The sequence below is a fragment of the Mustela nigripes genome, chromosome 4 (genome assembly GCF_022355385.1).
Source record: "Mustela nigripes isolate SB6536 chromosome 4, MUSNIG.SB6536, whole genome shotgun sequence".
Lineage (NCBI taxonomy): Eukaryota > Metazoa > Chordata > Mammalia > Carnivora > Mustelidae > Mustela > Mustela nigripes.
The window spans coordinates 89,195,039-89,219,092 of record NC_081560.1 but is presented as its reverse complement, the minus strand read 5'-3'; the positions used below and the strand labels follow the sequence as shown (position 1 = coordinate 89,219,092).

Genomic DNA, 24,054 nt, shown 5'->3' with positions numbered 1-24,054 from the left:
AATTCTTGAGTGACTAATAAAACCAGACAACTCACAACCCAGAGCAAAGATCAAAGTAAAAAACTAGTAAGATCTCCTTGAAAATCTTTATATATGCAAATTCTTCTCTCTCGCTAAAGCAGATATAATTAAGAACACGTAAACAAATCAACTTCTGTTTTTATAAAGAAACATGAAGTGCTGATTTGTTAAAGGTGGTAAAAAAAAAAGATAAACCCTATTTAGGGATCAAATTAAACAATATATTTGCCTCAGTTCCTCTACATTTGGCACACCAATGACTACTACGCTGGACTAAAGATTAAGTTCAAGCACCGGGCATTGTTTACATATTGAGAATATCACTGTTTGAACTGATAAAAAAAGGAAATCACTCAAATCAAGTACACATCTTCCTCAACTTATAATGGGGTTATGTCCAAGAAGTTGAAAATCATCTCAAGTTGAAAATGCACTTAACACCCTAACCTTCAGAGCTTCACAGCTCAGCAGAGCCTGCTTTGCTCAGAACACTTAAAGTGATAGTTGGGCAAAATCATCTAACAAAGGCTTATGTACAATAAAGTGTAGAACATCTCATGTAATTTACTAAATGCTCTCCTGGATGTGAAAGATAGAATGGCTCTAAGTGAATGGGTTGTTGATCCATATGCTCTTGTGGCTGCCCTGCCCAGCATCATGAGAGAGGACTGTCCTCCTACCTATGGATAGCCTGGGGAAAGATCAGAATGTTTCTACTGAGTGCACTTTGCTTTTGCACCACCGTGGAGTTGAAAAATTGTGAGTCAAACCATCCTAAGCTGGAGACTATCCACACTAAAATTAGGAAATGGGACACATTTCCTAAAACTAGGAAATGGTTGAAAGTAGTTCCTCAACTTTTCAGATAGTTTCTCTTTGGGTAGATTATTTAAAAATCGTAGAGCCATCCTTCCATATATGTACTATAATTTTATAATTAATTCCAAGTACTCAAGTATATTCAAATTGTAAGGGAATGCCTGGGAGCTAATGATGAGTGCCATTTTAGAAATGAGTAGTATGTTTGTTGTACGTTATAATTCTTGATTCCACTATGAGTTTAAATTTTACTCAGATGACCATAGAGCATGAGTTTGCTTCGATATGTTGGTGTCTTAACATAATCACCTTTAGGAGGAAGAGCCAAAGGGAAAAAGAAAGGGAAGAATAAAAAATTGGTGGGGGCGGGGGCACGCCTGGCTGGCTCAGTCAGTGAAGCATGTGACTCTTGATCTCAGGATTGTGGGTTCAGGCCCCACACCCGGTGTAGAGATTACTAGTGGGTGGGTATTGGTGGTATGTCGATGTTATTGCTGAGGTGGGGAACGCTGGAGACAACAGACTTGGGCACTGGAAAAAGGAGAAAGAGTGGGTTCAATTTTAAATCATGAGCTTTCTGTGCAAGCAAGAAATTTGGGTACAGAGTTCCTAAAAGCAGCTGAACCTATGTAGAATTTAGGAGATCCAAGTGGAGAGAAATAAGCCTGGGTGTCCTCAGGACTCAGAGGGCACTACGCTTTGTGGCCTCCATCACCCTCAAAATGTTTTTGTAAGTTGCCCAATTTGGTACTCATGAAAACGTGAGCATTTAGAGAAGGCAACAAAAAAATTCAACTTAATCCTACTTTTTATAAAATTAAGAAGCTGAAATCTTTCAAATAACTGTTCTCGGGTTTTTCATTGCGAGTTTTCTAGAATAGACCATTCCTGTTATCTGAACCATTTAACACAATCTCCAATGTATTTTCTCCTGTGTCTTGTTATTTTAGGCTCTTCTTTATGTATTTCCTTTTAGTTGCCAGTCACAAGAACCTCGTTTTAGAGACGAGTGTGATAAAAAGCAATTAAAACCACAAGAATATGCACACAACTCTTATCACACTGTGGCTACACTTATTATTTTGCTTTCATTTGCTGCCCCCACCCCAGCATTTACAAATGTTACCTCCTCCTCCCCCCCCACCATCTCCAATGCATCTTTTTGTCTGAGCACTCAGTCAGTAGGTGCCTGCTGAACAAATGAGGAAGTGAGCAGGAAACAGGCGGCAGGAACTTTCTTATGAGCGCATGTTATGTGCTATCCTGCATGTCCCTTGTTCTCTTGCACACGGACTATGAACAAGCTTCCATGGGCTTTCTATGTGTGAACATTTATCACGGCTCTAAGAGGACAGGTCTCATCTGCTCACAGGGTAAGCGCTATTTTCCTTCCTCTCCGTCACACAAAGGCAAACAAGATTCTTCGAACCCACTTCCACTCCTTCAAGTTCCACAGCCTATCACAATGCGCCGTAGTAGTAAACATGTGGAGGCTATTTAAGTTCAGCCAATTTAAGAAGCAATCACAAGGAAAAGCGAGCATCTCTTCTAAAAACGTCACTTGTATACATTTCAAGAATATAGTCGTATGTAAAGATGTGGCCTCAAGGAGGCAGAGGAGTTCTTGGGAGATCGCTTATTCTCTTACTCCTCAGCAGGATCCCGGTAGGTTTTCAATTAGGATAAAGATGGAAAGTCATAGACTGGAAGCAACTTTATCTGAGATTTTTGACTGGTATTTACTGCTCACATGCTCGTTCTTGTTAGGCTAGAAACACTCAGAGGTTTGCTTCCAGGTTGTTGAGGTCAGGAGCCAAGGCTGCTTTTGTCATTTGAGTCCATTTCTGGCTCACACCTAAAACCTTCTCCGGCCCCCTAGAGAGAAACTCATTCTCTGTTCTTTGCAGCTGAGAGTAAAAATTCATTTACTTACTGTAACATCTCAATTATAATCGATACAAAATATTTCATATATACATTTTGGGGGCTAGGGCACCTACCTAGTAAGTGTCATTTCATTTTATGGTGCAGTTACTTCCACAGCATGCCTCATTACATCTCCCCAAATGTAAGTGTTAACATGCACCTTGAGGACTTTTTAGGCAATTTTAGATTTATAAATTTACGGCATAAAAAGGGACAGACGCAGATCTGTTGGTCAAGTACAGTTTTCCTCTCAGGAGTCTTAACCATCTGCCCTGCGTACTTGATGCAAATTTCTCTATAGGCTCAATATGGGAAAACATAGGAGACCAAGAACTGCACAGGAAACCAAGAGAATCAGTGGCCTGGGAGTTCTGCCGTGGCCTCACCACGTAACTGGGCAAAGTCACCGACTCTCCTCACTTACACGGACTGATCTAGGCTCCCATCTTTATTATTGGGCACATAAGACCTCTGCCAATACATGGTAAACTTTATTGTTTATGTTTCCATAATTCGCTATACTTTTAAGGTCTTTTTTTTTTTTTTTAAGTACCTGGGGGTAAGACTAACAACTATATAGTTTCAGTTGCTCAACCAGTTTTGCTGCCTTTAAAAATATCCTGGAGCAGGGAAGGTTGTCTCAACTCCTATTCCAGTTTGTTTTGGTCAGAATTCTTTCTGATATTCAACATCAAGCCACACTTCACACTCTCTTAATTCCAGAAGCCAGAATTCCTGGTTATTCTATTTCTCCCTTATGCATGAACAATTTCATTTCTCCCTTCAGTATTAACATTTTATTCAGATAGAATTGCTTTTTCAGTTATTTAACAAAGCCATAGGTTGTGCCACTTGCAACGACGCGGATGGAACCAGGCGTTATGCCAAGCCAAATAAGTCAATCACAGAAAGATAATTATCATATGACCTCACTCATATGTAGAATTTAAGAAACAAAACAGAGGAGCATAGGGGAAGGGAAGGGAAGAATGAAACGATGAAACCAGAGAGAGGCAAGCCATAAGAGACTCTCAATCATAGGAAACAAACTGAGGGTTGCTGGAGGGGAAGTGTGGGGTGGGGGCATGGGGTAACTGGATGATGGACATTAGGAAGGATATATGATGTAATGAACACTGGCTATTACATGAGACTAATGAATTTAAATAAAAAATTTTTAAAAAGAATGTCAAAGGTCACAAACTCCTTGTTCTAAATATAACATTGCTAGAGAAAATTAGGAAAATTGCTCTAGAAAGGAAAAGGACTCTGCATTTAATCGGACATATTTCAATCAAACCCAGAGTCCTTTACTTCATGTCCCATGCCTCCCTCGCAGAATTTCTACACATTTTAAGTGGTCTGCTAGTTTCCAACAGTAATCCAAGCATGTTCACCCACCTTGTGTCACAGATAGTGTTTGTTACACCATAGGCAAGTCCTAGTTCATAGTGACATGCAGAACACACACACACCCACACACACACTATATGAAACAAGGAGAAGCACTTGCGTTATTACAATGTTCTTCCAGAATAATTCGTAGCTACACAGAGTGTATCCTTGAATGAAATTTCAATGGAGGATCTTCCAAGAGTAAAGAATCTTGGTTTGTGACTGAATGATGACATCCACACGTCAAGTGTGAGTCAAATGTTTTTATTAGATGCTTCAACTTGTAAATTCCCTAGTTAGTGACACATCTCTGGTGAGCCTACACAGCCAAGCTAGTCTGGAGCACACTGCGATTGTTTAGATCACATATGACTAATAGTTAAAATCTGTAAATCCCTATTGCCATAAAAAACTATACTCTTTTCTTGCATTAGGTCCAGGGTGTGTGTGGGGTGGCAATGCCTTTCACATGTACCCCGTCTGTCCTGTTTCTCACATGGCACAATATGCACCATCCAAGTCCCAGGACAGAAACATAACACAACACAAAACAAACAAAAAAAAAACTTCATTAAAAACATTTTATTATAAAAGTGTGCTTTATTATAAGGTAAATTTAAATATAACCAACAATACTGAAAATAATGTAACTGGCATTTACAGCCTTGGTCAGAGTTCTTTATTAAACAGGCATTTGTTTGTTATTCCATGAATAGTTAACAATCAGCTGATGCAACAAGGTATCTTGAAAAAGTGGATAAAGAGTACAGAATGATGAACTAGGAATCTGGGGGTTCTTTGTGGTTTTTCCTTGTTTAACAGAACTGGCTTTTAAAATAAAATCTGAAATAGAAAACAAGTCATCTTCATGTCATAAGCTCCCTTCCTACAAGAAAGTTTGCAAAATTGTTAAACGGTGTTCTAAAATGTAGCTAAGTTATACTTTACATACTTTTTATATGTACATTATTTGATGAACACATTTTAAACCATATTTTCATTATATATGTAAGACCATAAACGTTCTCTAATAACATCACACTGTAAGAGCCACAGACTATTTTTACCCAGGTATATATAATTCTTTAAAACCTGTTTCCCAAAATGTAATTGTTCATTTAAAAGTGAACAACTGATTAGAACTAACCTCTCCAGACACAGGGGTCACATGGACATAGAAACCATGTTAAGAATAATACTGCTTTGGTTGAATGTAATTCATCTTATGTGGCAGAATAATAGGCATATTATCAACAAAAACGTATTAAGTCCATCCTGCACTTTTGAGTCTACAGTAACACAAATGGCAAGGACATTTGGATGGGGCAGAAATTCCTTTTATATTTATATCTGGTTTTGCTTAAAAAAATTTATTCCCACCACCTTTAAAGGAAACCCATGGGAGATGTCTGCCAAGGATCCTATTATGTACACCTAGTGAAGAACAGAGCTATATCCCTGGGGCATGCTGATGAGGACCCCAAAATATTTTTGGTATAGGAGAGGTCGCTTTTTTCCTTTTCTTTTTTCTTTCTTTCTTTCTTCTTTTTTTTTTAGCATATGTTAAGATCTCCAGCTTCTAGAAGACAAGTCTAAATAGCATTTAAAAAAAAACCAAAAACCATTTGTGACATTAAATGTTGAACTCAAACTTTTAAAGAGTACAGAGAACTACAAAATGGAAAAAAGAAGCAGATATATGCTTTATGAGGAAATTGTGTTAATGATCTCTCATCTCAAAGACTCTTCCCTATTATCATAATGACTACATTCTCATCCTTAAAACCACTGGGGTATGGAAGTTACTGACCTTATGCCAAAGAAGTCAAAATGTACTTTATTGCAAAAATATAAAAGGTCTGAAAATTGCATATGATGTTTTCTACCATTTCACCGTAGTCCAAGGCCAGCACATAACTTATCAAGCCTGAAAAACTTGAGAAAACAAAAATGATTAAAACTGTACTTACTATATATAGTGAGTTGTAAAAAGAATGTGATGTCATGCTGTCCAGCATGAGTCACTGCCAAGGTCTCTTTCCATGAGCACAGCCACTAACACAGCAACCCGGGAAGTCCAAACGAACACATATCACCCACGGCAGTGTCCTTTAATTATCTTCTTACACACAGATACTTTTGGTATATCACAATCATCTGAATGAAACTTTCACTCAAATCATAATTTTGTGGAGTACAAAGTCATCTTATCAGTATGTCAGTATTCTTCTGACCTATTCTTTAGAAAGTGATGGTAAAGCCTATTGAGTATTAAATCACTACTCTGTTTACAGATACACTGTAAAGGTTTAAAAAAAAAAAAAAAGGAAAAAAACCTGAAATCACAAAAAATGCTTGGCATCTACACAAACACATTCTCAGTGGACTAACCACTACTGCGGAATTTTGTCACTACGGGTCTTGTCCATACTTTTGCTTCATGCAGTGGGTTCAACGATATCCATGTTAGTTCCAAACAGAGCAACTAATTGTTCTTCATAGGTGGCAATGTTCCTTTTCATAATTTCCATGCAAGGTCCCAAAAGCCTTTCAAACGCCTGCACATCCATAGCTAAGAAAAGGGGAGAATAAAAGAAAAACAAATTTAACATCCTTTGCAAATTTGAAAAATTCCCAAGTTATTTACTATGCCCATTCTGCAGCTATCAATAATGCAATGGCATTTTTAGATATATATCAAATGTAAGGAAAGGGCGTAAAAATAAAAATGTTCCGCTTCAGAAAGTAAACAGCCAGTATTCCTCTGATAATCTGTGCATTTCTAGGGTGGCTGGGAGGCTCCTGGTCTATGGTAAGAAAAAAATGAGGGGCTGTTATGGCAAGGCCTTGGAATTTTAAAAAATAAATTAGTTTTGATGTCATCACCTCAGTAATATGAACTCCTTAAAGGGGGCAAGGGATCTTTTTTTCTCTATTGTTTTCCCTTTGTTTTTCTTCTCTACTGTTTCCTTTTTTTTTTCCTCTACTCTTTGCCCAATGCTATGCTGTAAAGACCCAGTGTTACCTTTTGTAATGTTTTGCTCTTTTATCCTATTGTCTAGTCAATTCTAAATGGCAGCCCAAGTGCTTTTGTCTGCTTCTAAGTATATGCTTTATGTCCGCTTTCCTGCTTGTTTCCTACACTTTTAAAAACTCTATTTATAATATACATGTGGAAAATATCACACCACCATAGAAATACAGATTTAAGAAATACATACATACATACATATATACATATATATTTTTTTCCCTCTCAAATTTGCAAAGGTACAAAAGACAATGTTTGCAAGAACAGAGAAAGTGGACATTGTTGTACTGTGGTAGCATGTAAATTAGTACAGACCGAGAGAGCTGGCAGTATACCTCGAACAGCATGAAAAGAAAGTGTATCCTGAGAACATTCCTAAGGAAAAATCCTATATATGGGAAAGTTATGTGCGCCCACAGACGCAAAAATCTCCCCCACCCCCAATATATGGGGCCCAAACGCCCAAAATATTTGCCAGTGGGAAATGCCTGTGTGACGTACAATGTGTATTTTACTTCACACGTTACAATTTGATCAACTAGAAATAAAATGAGCAAGTACCTGATTAAGCTACAGTGAATGGAAAAAAAGTAGTTGACAAAATCTTAAAACCAGAAAACCCCCGCAAAAAAAAAAAAAAAAAAGATGAGAAGGAATTAGAACAGAATTGGGGGGGTTGGTATGGGTGACTCCTAGTTTTTCCCATCCTTTTCTGTATTTCTCAGGTTTTCTTTAATGGGAATAACTGTTACAGAAAAAAATTAATAGGGTTTCACTCACTTCACTTTTACTTTTCCTCCTGTCTGTACTGAGGAAAATTACCCATTAGTGCCTACCTACCTCCTCTTTCATCCAAATGTAACACTTGATTACTATTATACTTCCTGAAAGCCTTTCAAAAAGTGACTTCTCTAAGGAGTTAATTCTGAAGATGCCTGCCGGGCTGAGGACGCTACGTTTATTCTACAGAACTGCGTGTGAGAACACAGAGTGGATAATCACTGTGTAATCAATTTTCTTACAGTGTCAGCTATGTGGACACCTCCTGGCTTCCGTTCCTCACTCTTAAAGTAAATTCTGTCTCCTAGGTCAGAGGGAGGTCTTCCAGCTGAAGGTGGCATCTGTGATGACTTATCGTTAACAGCTGGACAACAAAACCGTCCTGTGTTTGACAAACACAAACCTTCGTTGGGACTGGGATGAGGAAGTACTCCCACAGACCCTCCGGCTTTGCCCACAGACCTGGATGAATGCTATAAAAATACTATTCTAGCTGGCTTTCTTTTTTTTTTTTTTTTGGAGGAACACAAACTTTACTTGAAAGATGAGACCTAAAGCTTCATACTCCGAATTCTTTACTAAAACAAGATGTTTTTTCGTGCCCGTACAGAAGAACAAAATAGGGATAGGACGATCCATAAAGAAAAAAAGAAAGGCTCTCACAAATGGATTCCCTAAAGCAATGAATCAGGACCTTGTTCTCTTTTGTGGGGACGGTAAAAGTTGGGGACCCAGTGAGATCGTCGGCACAGGCTCACGAACACACAGAATGCAGGTCTCACGACTACAAGTAGAGGCACGTCCACCCCTGTGACCCTACCTAAACATTTGACGGTCCCGATGGCGTGCGCGGAAGCGGCCCGAGGTTTGTTGGTGACCAGAGCCAGCTCTCCGAAGTACTGACCCCGAGAACAGCGAGCAATTTCCACGGCACCATTCTCTTCCACTTCTGACTTACCCTGACAAGGGAAGGAAGAGTGTGAGCCGTGACTCAGCTCATGAAATCTCCGTTAATCGTAGGGTGAGCATCAGAAAGGAAACCTGGTGCTCTGTGGCTAACATGGCTTTTTAGGACTTGCCAACACTCACCTTCCTTTTCATAGTGATTTTCACTTCGCCAGACTCCACGATGAAAAAAGAATCCGCCAAATCTCCCTGTAAGAAGGAAACAAAAACAGAGTGGGGGAAATGCAGATTTCGATGCCAGCAATCCTGTTGGCCTCTTGCAGCCCTGAGATCGACCCAGCTCCATGGTACAGACGGTCTGCCGGGACAGTGAGGGGCCAGAGGAACAGACCATCTCACTGTCTACATTGAGAGGCCATGATCAGCAATTCTAAAGTAACAAGCTCACCTTCAGTTTAGAATGTACAATATAATGATTTGGTATTGTTCAGTTATTTATTTCATGTAAAACTATTTCAAATAATAAACTCTTCCCCATGGCACTTCTGGCTAAAGCTAGCCAAGGAGACATGGCAAATACAGAGGTGAGAATTAAGCCCCAACGGCCGCCTGGATGACAATGTCTACAGTCCCAGATAGCAGTGCCATGTCCCAGCACGTCCTGCTCTGCAGGCCAATCCTGTGCTTCCCAAGAAGCGCTCAGATGCACACCCTGTGTCATACTCTGATGAGAAGCATCAGCATGGGACCCAGAGAGGAGAAACACTCAAGGAGGAGAAAACAACCGGACATATTGGGAGGCAGCCCACGTGGGCCCTGATGTTGTTACTGATGCTCTATCCTACCCTGGGGCCTCAAAAAGGCTTCTGAAAGTGTTGCCATTTCCAACCACACCCCTGCTTTCTCTACTTTTCCTTTTTGGGTGAACTCTGCCCTGATTTTCAGTGATGCCTCCCGAAGGAAGTAGTGTAGTATAGATGACAGCAAATACTGACTTTTCTGAGCCTCCAAAGTGATTCTAGAGAAACTTTCAAAACTCTTTACATACATTTCAAGAAACAATTCATAGAAACACATACAATTGTACATGCAATTCAAGAAACACAGTGTCAGATTACATCACAAAAATGTGGAGTCTAGATTTATGTAACATATTTATAAATGCTTCAGAGATAATCCCTAAAAATACCTTCAATAAACCCTAAGTATAATATATCTATAATCCTCTCTTACTTTGTATCATAGGAGCGTCCTATTACATTTTCAAGTGTTTAAAATCATAATACATCTGTTGACTGCTATGTTATTGCTTTTTCAGATTTTGTTTTTAAATAACCTCTAAGCCCAATGTAGGGCTAGAACTCATAACCCTGAGATCAAGAGTCACATGTTCCACTGACCAAGTGAGCTGGTGCCTGATAATTTTGTTTTCAAAACATGCTCTAAAGGCACAAAGAAGTAACAACACAGGGCTGGTGGGCTGTGCCAGTGTTGGATCATAGGGGTGATGGTGTGAAGTGTAGGGACACCAGAGGCACCGGGAGAAGGTTGGGGGAAGGGCACGGGACCTCTGTATGATCACTGCAACTTACCATGAATCTGTAACTATTTCAAAATAAAAGGCTAAAAAAAATCATGTCAAAAGTGCTCTGTGCTTGGTTATTTTTCAACTTCCATAGGAGAACCTTGGTCTTGTCCTCTAATTTGACTCCACCTCCTTCCAACCCCTGACTATAATCGGTGTGTGCATGCATGTGGACAGGAGAGACTGATTTACTTGTGTATTTGCCTCCTAACACAATTATTCGTGCCTCAAGCTCATAGACCTTGCGTCTCATTCCACATATCCTAAAAGACAATACTTAAATGTGATACAAAAATTAAAGAACCTTAAAATCTGTTGAAATCGTTCACGTAGTGCTTAGAACTGTAGCTAAGAAATATGGGCACTATCATCAGTCTGCTTTATCTGTGAACCCTGACTGTCTTCATAAATCCTACTTCTCGGCAGCTCTGTCGTAATGAAGGTGTGTATTCCTACCTGATCCAACTGGGATCTCGGAGAAGCATTAGGGGTGAAATGGCACGTCAGCCCCCATTTGGTGCCCGGAAGCTGATACAGAACACGGTACAGCGTGTTCCCTTCTTGATTAACTTTATCAGGGAGCATCCCCAGGAGGCTTCATCTTGAACTGATCATGCAAAACTCTGCGGGAACTCCCGGTGTGCTTTCTGGGTGCATGTTATCACAAGGAATGTGCTGACCTGTTTTTTCTGATTATTAACAACAACTTACCATAGATATGTTTGAATTTCATGTCATGTACAAATAGACAATTATCCAGAAATCCATCTGATGATTTAATCCATATTCATCAGGAGTTAATTATATAAATAAAAATATTCAAATAACTTAATGGCTGTAAATTAAACCACTTTCAACAGGTCTTTTGGTGGAAGTGATATTCATTTAATCCACCACTATATGCTGATTATAGACACATATGAAAAATTCATCAAGATCGGCCTTGTGAAAGAGGCTTTTGGAATAAAACCCTAAGCGGAATTACCTAAAAAGCACTATACCTGAGCAATAATCTGTTCTCCGTCGTTGTATACTTTGGTGCCTATCACATCTACCACTTTCAGGCGTTCAGAAACCTTCAATGGAAAAAACACATGATTAAATGGACTAAATTAAACAGACTAAACTTCTATTTCAGAACGTTAAAATCGGTAGTCTCGAGGCCAAATAGAACAGGTTTGTCAGTGTATGTGTTGTATTAACTGCCAGCATTTTTTAAAAAATAGGTTTCTCAGGAAAATCTGAATTCTCAGCTTCTCTTGAAAAATCAGGGGACTCAGAAATACCCAGGCCACATTGATGGCGCGCGGCCAACAATGGGCTGTGGTTCAGCAACGTTCTGGAGCTGGAGCCCGAGCCCAGCCTCCATCCCACTCTGGCTTCCTCTGCTCCTGTGCCTTACCTGCCTAACTCTGAAGGCATGTGGATTTCCAGCCCCTAATCTTTCATTTTTAAAAGAGATGCCACGAGACACAATCAGTGTGCCTCTTATGCATTCTGTAACGTGGCCAAAAACTTTACCAGGCATGTACCAACAACCCAACAGAGGGAAATTTCAGGAGATGCATCAGTGCTAATTCCAAGGCTCGTGGCCGGGACGCAGGAAGGCGGGGAAGGCACGGCAGAAGGAGATCGGGAACACGCTAGGTTCGAGACATCGAGTAGACCTGTGAGCACTAATGTCAATTATGCAGTTGGATAAACGCGTTGGCCATTCGACAGAGGGACCTTGCCCGGCGATGGCCATTTTAGGAGATAATGTATAAGCAGTGTTTAAAGCCAGGGCATTTGACAAGTTCGCCAGGTGAGTAAGCGTAGCCTAAAAACAGAAGAGACCCTGGAAGGCCAATCTGAAGAAGAAAGGGGAAGGGGGGCAAACAGCAAGGTTGACTGGGAAGGAAAAGACTCCTTCGAGAAGCTCTCCCTGTGAAGGCGTAACTAGCGCCCCTGCCCACATTTCTGCCATTACTTCAAGTTTGCTTTTCCTTTTTCTAAGTTTTTATTTAAATCCCAGTCAGTTAACATACAGTCTTATATTAGTTTTCAGGTGGTCGATATAGGGATTCGACCCCAGTGCTCCCTGTAGGTGCCCTCCTTCATCCCCATCTCCCCCCGCCCGGTGACCATCAGTGTGTTCTCTCGAGTTGAGTCTGTTTCTTGGTTTGCCTCTATCTTCCCTGGGCTCATCTGTTTTGCTTCTTCAATTACACATGAGTAAAATCAAAGGTTCCGTCTTTCTCTGACTTATTTCACTCAGCATTATACTCCCCAGCTCCACCCATGTCATAAATGGCAAGATTTCATTCTTTTTTATGGTTGAGTAATATTCCACTGTGTGTATGTTTACATGCGCACATATACCACCTCTTCTTTATCCATTCAACAGTCGATGGGCACATGGGCTGTTCCCATAATTTGGTTATGATAAATAATGCTGCTATAAACATTGTGGCATGCGTATCCCTTTGAATTAGTATGTTTGTATTCTTTTGGTAAATACCTCTGAAGTCTTCTTTTAGATAAAGATCACATATAAATCTGTTCTAGACACTCACATGAGTCTGTTACTTGTAAAACAAAGCAAAACAAAACATCTGCAGCTACGGGTAGTATAAGAAATACTATGTTAGACAAACACCATCGTTTAATCTTTTCAAATAAAAATATTCAAAGAAACTTTCCTACAGAACTAAATGTTCCACACAAAACAAACTTTTAAAGCAAAATAAAACAAAAGCATAAACATGTACTTACTTCCAATGATTTAAGGAATGGCAGTGACTCGATAAAGCTTTCATACATTTTTCTCTTTTTGGCATTATTTTTTACAATTATTCTCCTGAAGGTTACCCTGTCCTAAAGGCAAAATAGCAGATACAAAGACAGTTAAGAGGCAGATTTTATTAGGAAAAAAAGTTTGAAGAGATAGTCTCATTTTAGTCCCAATAAAAAACAAACAATAACTGAAGATTCTCAAATAAACGGTTAATGTTATTATATTTTTTCAGATTGTTTAATTTCTTCAGGCATAAAATATAGACCCATATAAAAGATTACTTTCCTTTTTCTGAAAAAGGAAAGTTTCCTTTTATTCAGAACAGAACTGGCCAACATGTAATGGTAATAAATCCACAAGGTGGTGCTACTGCACCATTAGAAAAAAAGGCACCTGCTCTGTCTTTGTTTTCCTCCAGCTTTACTGACATAGAACTGATCTGTAACATTGTGTAAGAGTTCAAGGTATTCAACCCTTTGCTTTGATACACTTATATATTATGAAATGATTACCACAATAGGGCTGGTTAATACTGGTATTACCTCACATAATTACCCTTTCTTTATTGTAATGAGAACATCTGAGACTCCCTTTGCAACTTTCAAAGGTACAATACAGTGTTAACCATAATTACCATGCTGTTCATTCAATCCCCAGAACTCATTCACCTTGTAACTGGAAGTTTCCAACCTTTGACCACCATCTCCCCATCTCCTCCACCCTCAGCCCCATGAAGCAACCTCAGCACTCATCGTCTCTGAGTTCAAACAGAAGAACACAAGTTCTCTACTGTGGATGACAGCCCTTGGATGTCCAAAATCAAGCCGTGGAACATGACCACCCCCCTTTTTTTTAAAGCTGACTTATAATGGACCTATAATATTAAATTAATTTAGAATGTACAATATAATGATTTGATACTCACATATACTGAGAAATGATCACAATAAGTCTGGTTAACATCATCACCATACATAGTTACAAATTCCCTTTTCTAGCGGTGAGAACTTTTAAGATCTATACTCTTAGCAACAGATATAGCCTGCAGACTGCAGTGGCCATGGTGGACAGGACATTCCCAGGTCTTATTTATTTTATAATTCTGACCTCCTTCACCCATGACCAGCATTTTTATAAAAAATAACGTATAGAAAATCTCAGCATGCACACCTTTTAGTTAAGTGTTGTTTAGTTATTTAATTTAATTCAGTTCTATACAAAGACATACATAAGTAAATACAGTAATATACTGGTAAATATACTGGTTGTGATCTTTCTGAATGGAAATCTTCATGTGGGTTGTAGAAAAAAAATGCATGAAAACACTATTAGAAATTTTTTTTTTTAAGATTTTTTATTTATTTATTTGACAGAGATCACAAGTAGGCAGAAAGGCAGGCAGAGAGACAGGAAGGGAAGCAGGCTCCCCGCCAAGGAGAGAGCCGGATGTGGGGCTCGATCCCAGGACCCCGAGATCATGACCTGAGCTGAAGGCAGCTGCTTAACCTACTGAGCCACCTAGGCGCCCCACGTTATTAGAAATTTTTTTAATCATAAAGAAATTATGAGATCTTGAAAAAATTATGTATGCTAGGTTGTCACATCCACATAATGTCAGAGTTTTTCTTTTTTAAAAAATGTGCACAGAGAACTACAACTTTCTTGAATATCAGAGTCAAATGCCAGTGTTTACCATTCTCAGGGTTCTCAAACTTTCCTCTGTTTATACTACTTAACCTCAAAGATACAGAATTCAATTAGGAAACTAGGAAACATTTTAAAGATAACAGCTCAAAAAATTGTTTTCCTACAAACTTTATTTTGAAAAACTCCCTACAAAACATTATTTATAATGGTTCTTAGTCAAGAGCCCCCAGAATTATGTTGGTTTGTCACACACACACCAATATACAATTATACCATTTTAATATCCTGTAAAACTGCGATATGTTCATTAATTATTAAATTACTATGCTGACACAGTGAGGATGAATTTAACCGAATTGGCAGGATGGAGGAAAACACCATTGTGGATGTAAGTCTCCAGGAAAGGAAATATCCTGTTCCACAATTTAGTTTATTATAATTTGACAAGGGCAATAATTTGGAGTTGTAATCCTAATCAACTTTTTTAAAATAGAAAAATGTGCAAGATAATTACTAAAACTATTGAAATAATTTCCAAGCTCGGGTCTGCATCAGAATCACTGTGGTATGAAGACTTGAATGACTCGAACAACGTCTGCGTGTAGGGCTCACTAACCTATAGGTCATAAAAGCTACCCCAAGTGATTCTGATACATAATCAGGTTTGGGAACCAGCTGCAACCCCCTTTTATGGACAGAGTTTATTGCAAAACAGAGCAGATGAGAAATAGTTTAGGGATTAAAAATTAACCACAATGAGGTATTTGGTCCCATGAAAATTTTGTTAGTGGCCCACTTCTTCACACCCACTGTGACATATAATTAAAATCCACAAAGTCCCATTTCAAATGTTTTCATCCTAGTCACTTCAATAATCGCCTTCCTGAATCACTGGCAGGGTCACGTGTGTCAGTTAATCCCCTAGGGCTCACAGTGACCAAGTACTATTTACAAACTTAGGCTAGTCTAACTAAGGGCTTTTCTCTCAGGATCTGCTTATGTTTCTACCTGCATTTATAGGGCAGAGCTCCAATCTGCGGGTCTTAAAGGAAAACATCTTTCCTACTCAACTCTTCCTGAAAAGTTCAGTAAGTGGCTCTTAAAAAACGTATTTGAAGGATTAAGTGACAGGCTAATTCTAATTTTTAGAAAAGTTCCTGCACTTAGGCACATATCCTAAGGTAATCATCATAAACTGCCCACCTGAATAACATGGAGAGATAAGTAAAATCTCTGAAAATGCTTAATCCTTCTTGACGGCTTAAGTATCGTACACACTGGGAATGCTGGGCCTTGGTACCCAGCTTAAGGTTTCTACCGGGGCTGCAAATTAGGAGGACTCGGAGGGGCCAGCCCGCTACGAGTGATGTTGCTCCAAGGGTGTGCAGGGGGCTTCCAGACCCTCTGAATCTGGCCGGCAACCTCAACCCAAGGACTGAACCTTCAGCAGATACCTTCCTTAACAGGTGATGGCCGACTCTCGATGGAGCCAACCACTCTGATACCTGGCAAACATGTCCTATGGATCTAGCCTGGTCCAGTTTGTGGTTTCTACTTTGCTGGCTTTGGGTGCTCAAATCAAAATGAGTCAGAGAGACTCATCACAGCAACAGTAACCGCCTAATTCTAATAAGAAGAAATGCAGAGTATGTATGGTTTCTCTGAGCAAGAGATTTTTTATCAACTGACTCAACTTCAGAGTTCAAGGGCTGAGTCCACACAGAGTGACAGGTTACTTCTGCAAAGCTACAGATGGTTCTTGGACCCAGACTGCAAAGAGACCTTCTATGCTCTCAACCTCTTCTCCTTCCACAAAATGACTATTGAGGGAACTAATCTAATAAAATAAAATACACACTCGAAACCAGAGAGTGGGCCATTTTCAACAATTTGAAAGGAAATACAAGCATTGCAAACATGCCCTAAAAATCAGCATTGCTTGAAGTGTGCTCTGGGCACAGCGACACCGGGGTCTCCTGGGAGCTCATGAGAAATGCAGGAGGACCACAGGCCTCATCGCAGATCCTGTGAATCAGGAGCTGCAAACTATGCTCCCACGTGACCCGTAAGTAGCTCGGAGTCTGAGAAGCTCCAGCTTAAAGACAGGCTTCCAGAACAGGCCAGTCTGAACCCTGGTATTGGGTATGGAAAGTATCCTCCTCCCACCTCTCCCAAAGGTCTTTTTTTTTTTTCCTCCCAAAGGTCTTTAAACCAACTTTTAAGTCTTGTAGAAATACCACCATTAACAAACTTATTTTAAAAGCCCAGCTCCCACCCCTGCAGTCTGATTATACTGGTCTCGGTGGATCCTCAGCAAGAGGATTTTTTTTTTTCTTAAATATCCCCTCCCCTTGCCCTGCATGCCTTCAAGTAATTCTGATGTGCATTTGGGTGAGAAACGTGGGCTTCCAGAATTTGGATGCTACCCAGCTGCTTTTCAATGCAAACTTGTTCCAATTTATTTTTTTTTAAGATTTTATTTATTTGACAGAGATCACAAGTGGGTAGAGAGGCAGTCAAAGAGAGAGAGAGGAGGAAGCAGGCTCCCTGCTGAGCAGAGAGCCCAATGTGGGGCTCGATCCCAGGATCCTGGGATCATGACCTGCCCCTGAGCCGAAGGCAGAGGCTTTAACCCACTGAGCCACCCAGGTGCCCGAAACTTGTTCCAATTTTAAAGCATGTCCAGGGAACCTTCTTACAGGGGCTTCTCAAACTCCAGCATGCGTCCGAGTCTCGTGGTGGGCTTGCTCAAGCACAGATCACCGCATCCCACTTCCAGAGCCTCTGATTCACGAACCTGAATCAGTAAGGGGGAGGGGCCCAGAACAAGCATTTCTAGCAAAGTGCCCCAGTGATACAGATGCTCCCTGTCAGGGGACCACACCTGGGGAAGCGCAGATCCAACCAAACCACAAGAAAGCTACCTGACAAAACAGCCCCAGAGGCCTTGCTCACTGGTCTGGGTGGCTGGTTTCTAAGGGTGGGTAAAAGAGCAGCAGTTCGGATCTGGCCCAGTAGGTTAAGCTCCTGACTTCACTGGGAAAAGAACATGAAGATTTCACCCAGCACTGAGAAGTACAGCATCCAGTAGGTGCTTAATAAATACCCTCAAAATGACCGATGAGGATCACAAAGACATCCACCTTTTAGAACCAGAAGACTCTACCTGCCCGGCTTCTGTCATAATGATTTCACAAGTAACACTCAGGTCAAATACAGGTTCCACTCACCAAACCCCACAGAGCACCAGGAGAGGTAGCAGTGATTGTGGCCGCTCTGGGCGTATTGTACATTAAGGCCAGTTCACCGAAGCTCCCGCGGTTGTCGTAGTTGCCCACACACCTTCCGACACCGTCGCATTTCACGTAGATGTCAAATGTGCCTCTGTTGGCAGATGAAAAACAAGAGGTAAAAGTAACTCAAGTCAAATCTCCTGAAAATCATCATTTCAGAGAAGAGCCATGTTCGACGAAATCTCCTTTCCAGATTCCCTTTCTCTTCTGACCGGACATGTGCCTGCCAGGGAAAAATGAGACCAAATAAAAGTTTATAATAATAAGTGATAAAAAATAAGAGCCAACTGTACAGAATAGGCACAGACATTCTTCTGAAAAAGCCGACTGCAGTATCTCCGAGCGTTACAAACGTGAAGGATACGTCAGGAGTTTTGTGTCTAAAGAGAACATGTATTACTTTTGTAATCAGAAGAAAATAACATTTTTTTTTTTTAAAGAACACAGCTCTAACAATTTGGTCGGTCCTACTGTACAGCAAATACAAGGCTCTTGTATCATTTAAGGAAGGGGCCAGCGAAGCACAGCCCAGGGACCCACAGTCTGCCTTCCGCAGTACAAGTTTTCCTAGGACACAAACACATGGGTTCGCCTGCGCCTTCCTGACAGCTGATCTGCACGCGCAGAGCTGAGTGGCTGGGACCCCAGGGCCTCAAAGCCTGAAGAGTGTACTCTGGCCCTTTACACATCATCTGGGGTTTTACCGCAGACTGACCCCTAAGCCAAAGCAAAAAGTGGTAGAAATTCAGACTCAATATCTGATCCTGGTCTTTCTGTAGGTCTTTTTATTCTGTGCTTATCTTTTATTTGGGTTCGTCTTCCAGGCAGGCAGCACTCCGTGTGCCCAGCACTGTCCTCCATGTATCACGGACCCTGTGTCTATGGCACTAATTTCTTCCTTGGACAACTGTCTTCCCACACACTGCGCTTTGCCAGAGTACATGGCTTTGAGGCTTGCTGAAACACCTGAGAGGACAACCAGCAGAAATTCTTTGGCTTTATTCTGTGGGCTAAGCCTCTAACAAAGACAAAAAAGGGAGAGCTTTTAAGATTAGGAAAGGATTATGAGTGGTAAAGATACAACAAAAACAAAAAGCACAAGGTACTACACAAACATTAACGAGGAGGAGAATAACGAGTCTGATGTTCGCGGTTAGAAAGGCTTTTCAAGGACACCTTCTAGAAGCGGTTTCATGACTATTTTTCAAGTATAGACTAATTCTTCTAGTAACACTATTTACACTTTGGCACTAAAACCATTTTATGCATTTTCTACTTTGAACAGAATAAACTACGTGACAAACATGCTAATGAGAAGTAAAATGAGCCCCGAGGCCAGCTGCCAGCTCACCATCTAACGCCCCTACCACCTTCTCACACACATTTCTTCCTTGATAATGTGAGGCGTCGGGCAGAGCAGAGCCACAGGAAGACCACAAACGAGGACCAACGGACCCGGATGCTGGGCTGGCGGACCTTCACCGACTCCTGTCACTTCTGCATGCCTGGGACCTTTCGCCTGTCAAATGGGTGATGAGGATCTAACTGACCAGGGAAACGTGAGGGAGTTCTTGTCGTATTTGGGTTTCCCATCTATACCCCCAAAGTTAAATACAGCGTAACAGCTGAGTGAACTTGAGGCGCATCACTGATGAAAGCTGTTAAGGATACAAAAATCAAGAATTTAAATTTACCTATGGAATAACTGGGTGTGTTCTAAAATCAGAGAGCTCACCCCAGCCCTTGCCAATGGTTCTCCAGGTCACCACGGCATCCAGAGGAGGGAACGGAGGAATTGGTGAGAACCTGCCTGCGGAGGGCGTGCATCACTGCTGAGGTCAGGGACATGCCAACCCCAGAGCCAAGTCAAGACACAGGCTGCGCAGGCGGGGTGGGATTTTCCGCAAGGCTCTGCACTGAGCACAACTCAGTCCGGAGAAGCAATGCCCCCAATGAATTCGGCCACGCTGGGAGAGGACGTGCGTGGCCCCCAGACCAGGAGGGGCCGGGGATGCCGACACTTCAGCACCACTTTACCAGGGTGGAGAAACATAGCCTCTGTTCAGACCGCTCCCCCCTCATAGTTTAGGGCTCCTATCTAACGACCGCTTGAAGCATGCTGTTCTTTAGCGAAGTAAAGCACAACTTTCCAAAATTACATTTTCAATATGAATGCCGGTCTCCCCCATTTAATATGATAATCTCTCTGCACTTTTTTTTTTTTTAAAGATTTTATTCATTTGAGAAAGAGAATGAGAGATAGAGCATGAGAAGGGGGAGGGTCAGAGAGAGAAGCAGATTCCCCATGGAGTTGGGAGCCTGATGTGGGACTTGATTCTGGGATTCTGGGATCATGACCTGAGCTGAAATGCAGTCGCTCAACCAACTGAGCCACCCAGATGCCCTTCTCTGCAATGTTTTAAAATAACTTTTCGACAAGGTTTTTAATGCTCAAGAATGCATACACAATTTCTGGAAAGAACATAAACTACCCTCTCCACCATGTGCATGTTTTACTTTATTGTTAATAAAAAAAGAACAGATTGAATTATGTGACTCAGCACCCCAGATGTTGTCCCTTCTAAGTGTAACAGGCCTCCTCTCAAGACAAAGTTAATAAACGAGGCGGCTCACAGTAAATGCCTGAGATTTATAGATTTAACTGACCCAAATCACCCGTTCTTCTATGAACGAGGCCTTTTTTTGTGATCTAATGTAGCTGCACCACACTCATTCACAGCAGGCTTCCAAGAATAAAGAATAAAGAGGTAATAGCAACTATGAAATATTAATTTGCCAGTCGTTACTAGAAACACTGAGGTTTTATACGGAAGGTTCATTACATTTCAGCAGGGAGGTTACACAAAACTTACCTATCGATCACGTAGAAGTTGTCACCATCATCTCCTTGATCAATTACATGCTCCCCTTCTTTGACCAGTTTTTCAAACATGGCGTCTAATACTTGAGACATCTGCTCCTATTTTTTCAAAAGAAAAGATACAATTCTTAAGTTTGTCTACAGTATGTTCACTTAACTAACCATAATCGGCTTTATATTTCTGTGACCCAGCTTGAAGACACAGAAATATCACCACTGCCATGAAATCTTGTCAAAAACACACACACACACAGCACAGTTGTTCGTTCCACCTAACAAATGAGATGACTATACATTGCCTTCCTTTCATATTCGGTACCTCAATGAAATTATAATTAGCTTATTTCAGAATATTTCAGTGCAACAACCACCACTTTGATATATTGAAAAATGAACCTGCGAACCACAACGTATAAATGAAATAGAATCTTGGCAATTAAAAATGACCACATTCACAAAGAATGACTGCAAATGTCTTTTAAAGATTATCTGTTCTTAAAACTTCCTTATGTTTAGTCATCACTAGAATTTATGTAGAGATTACCTAAACACTTAGTGAATTCAAATTCTGACTCCAATCCTGTTTGGTTTAGCACTAAAAACAAAACAACAGAACTGAAAAACAAGATGAAAGGCAAACCCCAAAATGACAACGGGAGATTTGTGATCATGGTTTCTCATCCCGCTAGTTCTCTTCAAGAAGCAACCATTTACCTCCCTAGGGCAGATTTATTAAAACGAAAGTCAGAAGCGTCAAACCTATTCTTCAACAACTACTTATACTACATAAAATTTTTATTCTGCTCAAGTGTGATTGACAAGGCTTAAGGGTAAACCAGCTAGCGAGGATAAACTAAAAGGTGAAGAAACCTTTCCTTAGAACAAATACAGGAACCATTCAAAGACACCCCCACCCCGAGACAAAAGAGCTCAATGTTTCTCAAACTGGGTTTTGTGGAACCCAGGGATTTTGTGGAGGTGCCGCAGTAACTGATTTTGTAAACTGTTGATTTAAATGCCTCCTTAAAGTGACACTAATGTCACTTTATATTGACACTAAATATTGACATTAAATGCTCAGATGAATTTTATATACATGATTTTTTTTTTGTGAGGTTAAGTTTCTCATAAAATCAACCATGGTTAAGTGAACAATTCAGTGGCCACAAAGTTGTGCAACCACCACTTCTTAGTTTCTAAACATCTTCATCACTCCAAAAAGTAGGCCTGTGCCCACTATGCTGTCACTTTGCTCTTCTGCGCCCCCTGGCAACACCCACTGTTTTCTGTCTCTATGATCCCCCTAATCTGGTATTTCCTACAATGCAATCATACAGTGTGACCTTTTCCTTCTGCCTTATTTCACTCAGCATAAGGTTTTCAAGGTTCATCCTTGTTCTGGATAATCCTATTTTATTCCTTTTTATAGATGAATAGTATTCTGCTGTAAATATACCACACTTCGTTTACCTATTCACCTGCCAATGGACACTTGGATTGACAAGGCTTAAGGGTAAACCAGCTAGTGAGGATAAACTAAAAGGTGAAGAAACCTTTCCTTAGAACAAATACAGGAACCATTCAAAGACACCCCCCCCACCCACTGTGAATAGTGCGGCTATGGAACAGTCATATTCAAGGATTTGTCTGAATATTTACATCCATTCTTCTGGGTTATACTGAGGAGTGGAACTACCGAGTCCTATGGTAATTCTAGGTTTAACCTTTTGAGCAACTGCCAAACCATATTCCACAGTCTGTAAACCATTTTCTCTCCCACCCGCAATAAAGTTCTAACTTCTCCACATCCTCGCCAACTTGTTATTTTCCCTTCTTAAAAAAATGGTCTATAGACACACACCTAGGAGCACTGGGCTGGTATTTCATTATGGTTTCAGGATTGGCATTTCCCTCATGACTAGCCATGCTGAGAATCTTTTCATGTGTTTATTGGTCATTTGTATATCTTTTTTGGAGAATGTCTATTCAAGTATTTTGCCTAATTTTAAGTAGGGTTGTTATTTTGTTGTTGAGCTGTAAGAGTTCTTTATATATTTTGGCTACTAGGCCTTTATATATATAGATGATCTGTAATTATTTTCTCCCATTTTGTAGAATGTCTTTCATTTTTTTCAATAATGTCCTTTGATGCACAATTTTTTTTATTTTTTATGAAGCCCAGTTTCTTTCTTTTCTTTTCATATTCCTATTTTTGGAATCCACTGCTAAATCCAAGGTCATGAAGATGAATCCTTGTGTTTTCTTTTTTTTTTTTAAGATTTTATTTATTTATTTGACAGACAGAAATCACAAGTAGGCAGAGAGGCAGGCAGAGAGGGAGGGGGAAGTAGGCTCCCTGCTGAGCAGAGAGCCCGATGTGGGGCTTGATTCCAGGACTGTGGGATCATGACCCGAGCTGAAGGCAGAGGCCTTAACCCACTGAGCCACCCAGGTGTCCCAAACCTTTGTGTTTTCTTCTAGGAGTTTTTACAGTTTGGGAGCTTATATTTAGGTTCTGGATCCATTCTGAGTTAATTTTTTTGTAAAGTATAAAGGAGGGGGTCCAACTTGGTTCCTTTGTGTGTGGATATCCAATGGTCCCAGCACCATTTGTGGAAAGGATTCTTCTTTCCCCACTGAATGGTTTTGGCACTCTCATCAAAAATCAAATGGTCTTCAAATCAAATGTATAAATCAAATGTACAGGTTTGTTTCTAGACTCTCAATTCTATTCAACTGTTCGATGTGTATACCCAGGCCAATAACACATTGTTTTTATTCTTGGAGTTCTGTGGTACAGGTGAAGTTGTTGTTTTGTTTTGTTTTTAAGATTTATTTATTTATTTTAGAGAGAAAAGGGGAGAGAGGCAGAGTCAGAGAGAGAATTTCAAGCAGAGTCCCCGTTGAGTGTGGAGCCCGAGTGGGGCTCGATCTCATGACTCTGAGATCGTGACCAGAGCTAAAACCAGGAGTCAGGTGCTTAAAAGACTGAGC

At 40.5% G+C, this 24,054-nt stretch overlaps 1 protein-coding gene across 1 annotated transcript in view; it reads right to left on the bottom strand.

Moving 5' to 3' along the window:
- Positions 1–4,728: 4,728 nt before the first annotated feature.
- The window catches only part of PRKAR2B (protein kinase cAMP-dependent type II regulatory subunit beta), an 87,582-nt gene continuing 68,256 nt past the window's right edge, over positions 4,729–24,054 (bottom strand). Inside the window, exons 5-11 of the mRNA XM_059397030.1 lie at positions 21,053–21,159; positions 18,117–18,270; positions 13,218–13,319; positions 11,465–11,539; positions 9,062–9,127; positions 8,793–8,931; positions 4,729–6,733 (exon numbers count right to left, since the gene is read on the bottom strand). Coding sequence (XP_059253013.1) covers positions 6,600–6,733; positions 8,793–8,931; positions 9,062–9,127; positions 11,465–11,539; positions 13,218–13,319; positions 18,117–18,270; positions 21,053–21,159 — 777 coding nt within the window. The 3' untranslated portion in view covers positions 4,729–6,599. The remainder of the gene's footprint in view (positions 6,734–8,792; positions 8,932–9,061; positions 9,128–11,464; positions 11,540–13,217; positions 13,320–18,116; positions 18,271–21,052; positions 21,160–24,054) is intronic.